At 33.8% G+C, this 1,615-nt stretch overlaps 2 protein-coding genes across 2 annotated transcripts; one reads left to right on the top strand and one right to left on the bottom strand.

Moving 5' to 3' along the window:
- Positions 1-19: 19 nt before the first annotated feature.
- Positions 20-268, top strand: LOTGIDRAFT_148344 (hypothetical protein; the record flags this gene model as incomplete). Its single annotated transcript, XM_009066642.1, has 1 exon — positions 20-268. A coding segment is annotated over one exon (249 nt), but the record flags the coding sequence as incomplete, so codon positions are not given.
- Positions 269-662: 394 nt separating this feature from the next.
- LOTGIDRAFT_148345 (hypothetical protein) lies at positions 663-1,142 on the bottom strand (the record flags this gene model as incomplete). Its single annotated transcript, XM_009066641.1, has 1 exon — positions 663-1,142. A coding segment is annotated over one exon (480 nt), but the record flags the coding sequence as incomplete, so codon positions are not given.
- Positions 1,143-1,615: the final 473 nt, after the last annotated feature.

Below are 1,615 nucleotides of genomic sequence, written 5' to 3'. Positions count from 1 at the left end.
ATTTATGGTATAATTTACGGGACAATTTACTGGGCAATTTAAGGGACAATTTATGGGACAATATAAGGGACAATTTCAGAAGCAATTTATGGGACAATTCAAGGCGCAACTTATGGGACACTTTAAGGCTCAATTTATGGGGCAATTTAAGGCGCAATTTATGGGACAATTTAAGGCGCAATGGATGGGACAATTTAAGGGGAAATTTATGCGACAGGGACTATTTATGGGACAATTTAAGGGGAAATTTATGCGACAATTTAATTAACATTTTATAGAACAATTTATGTGGCGATTTAAGGGACAATTTATGGGATAATTTGCGGGACAATTTACTGGGCAATTTACTGGGCAATTTAAGGGACAATTTCAGAAGCAATTTATGGGACAATTTAAGTCCCAATTTATGGGACAATTTAAGTCCCAATTTATGGGACAATTTAATGGGCAATTTATGAGACAATTCAAGGAGCAATTTATCTGACAATTTAAGGGGAAATTTATGCGAGAATTTAAGGGGCAATTTATGAGACAATTTAGGGGGAAATCTATGTGAGAATTTAAGGGGCAATTTATGGTACAGGGACTATTTATGGGGCAATTTAAGGGGCAATTTATGCGACAATTTAATTAACATTTTATGAAACAATTTATGAGACAATTTAATGGGACAATTTATGTGGCAATTTAAGTGACAATTTATGGGATAATTTGCGGGACAATTTATGCGACAATTTAATTAACATTTTATGAAACAATTTATGAGACAATTTAATGGGGCAATTTAAGGGACAATTTATGTGGCAATTTAAGTGACAATTTAAGGGGCAATTCATCGGACAATTTAAGGGGAAATTTATGCGAGAATTTAAGGGACAATTTACGCGAGAATTTAAGGGGCAATTTATGGCACAATTTAAGGGGAAATTTATGGAACAATTTAAGGGGTAATTTATGGGATAATTTAAGGGGCGATTTATGGGACAATTCGATGGGAAATTAATGGGACAATTTAATGGGCAATTTATGGGACAATTTATGGGGAAATTTATGGGGAAATTTATGGGACAATTTAAGGGGAAATTTATGGGACAATTTAAGGGGAAATTTATGGGACAATTTAAGGGGAAATTTATGGGATAATTTAAGGGGCAATTTATGGGTAAATGTTAAGGGGCAATTTTATGGTAGAATTTATAGGACAATTTATGGGAAAATTTAAGGGGAAATTTATGGGACAATTTAAGGGGCAATTTATGGGATAATTTAAGCGGCGATTTATGGGACAATTCGATGGGCAATTTATGGGAAAATTTAATGGGCAATTTATGGGACAATTTAAGGGGCAATTTATGGGACAATTTAAGGGGAAATTTATGGGATAATTTAAGGGGCAATTTATGGGTAAAATTTAAGGGGAAATTTATGGGGCAATTTATGGGATAATTTAAGCGGCGATTTATGGGACAATTCGATGGGCAATTTATGGGAAAATTTAATGGGCAATTTATGGGACAATTTAAGGGGCAATTTATGGGACAATTTAAGTGGAAATTTATGGGACAATTTAAGGGGAAATTTATGGGATAATTTAAGGGGCAATTTATGGGTAAAA

This window comes from Lottia gigantea (genome assembly GCF_000327385.1).
Source record: "Lottia gigantea unplaced genomic scaffold LOTGIsca_7876, whole genome shotgun sequence".
NCBI classification, from domain to species: domain Eukaryota; kingdom Metazoa; phylum Mollusca; class Gastropoda; family Lottiidae; genus Lottia; species Lottia gigantea.
This window is presented reverse-complemented; position numbering and strand designations above follow the sequence as displayed.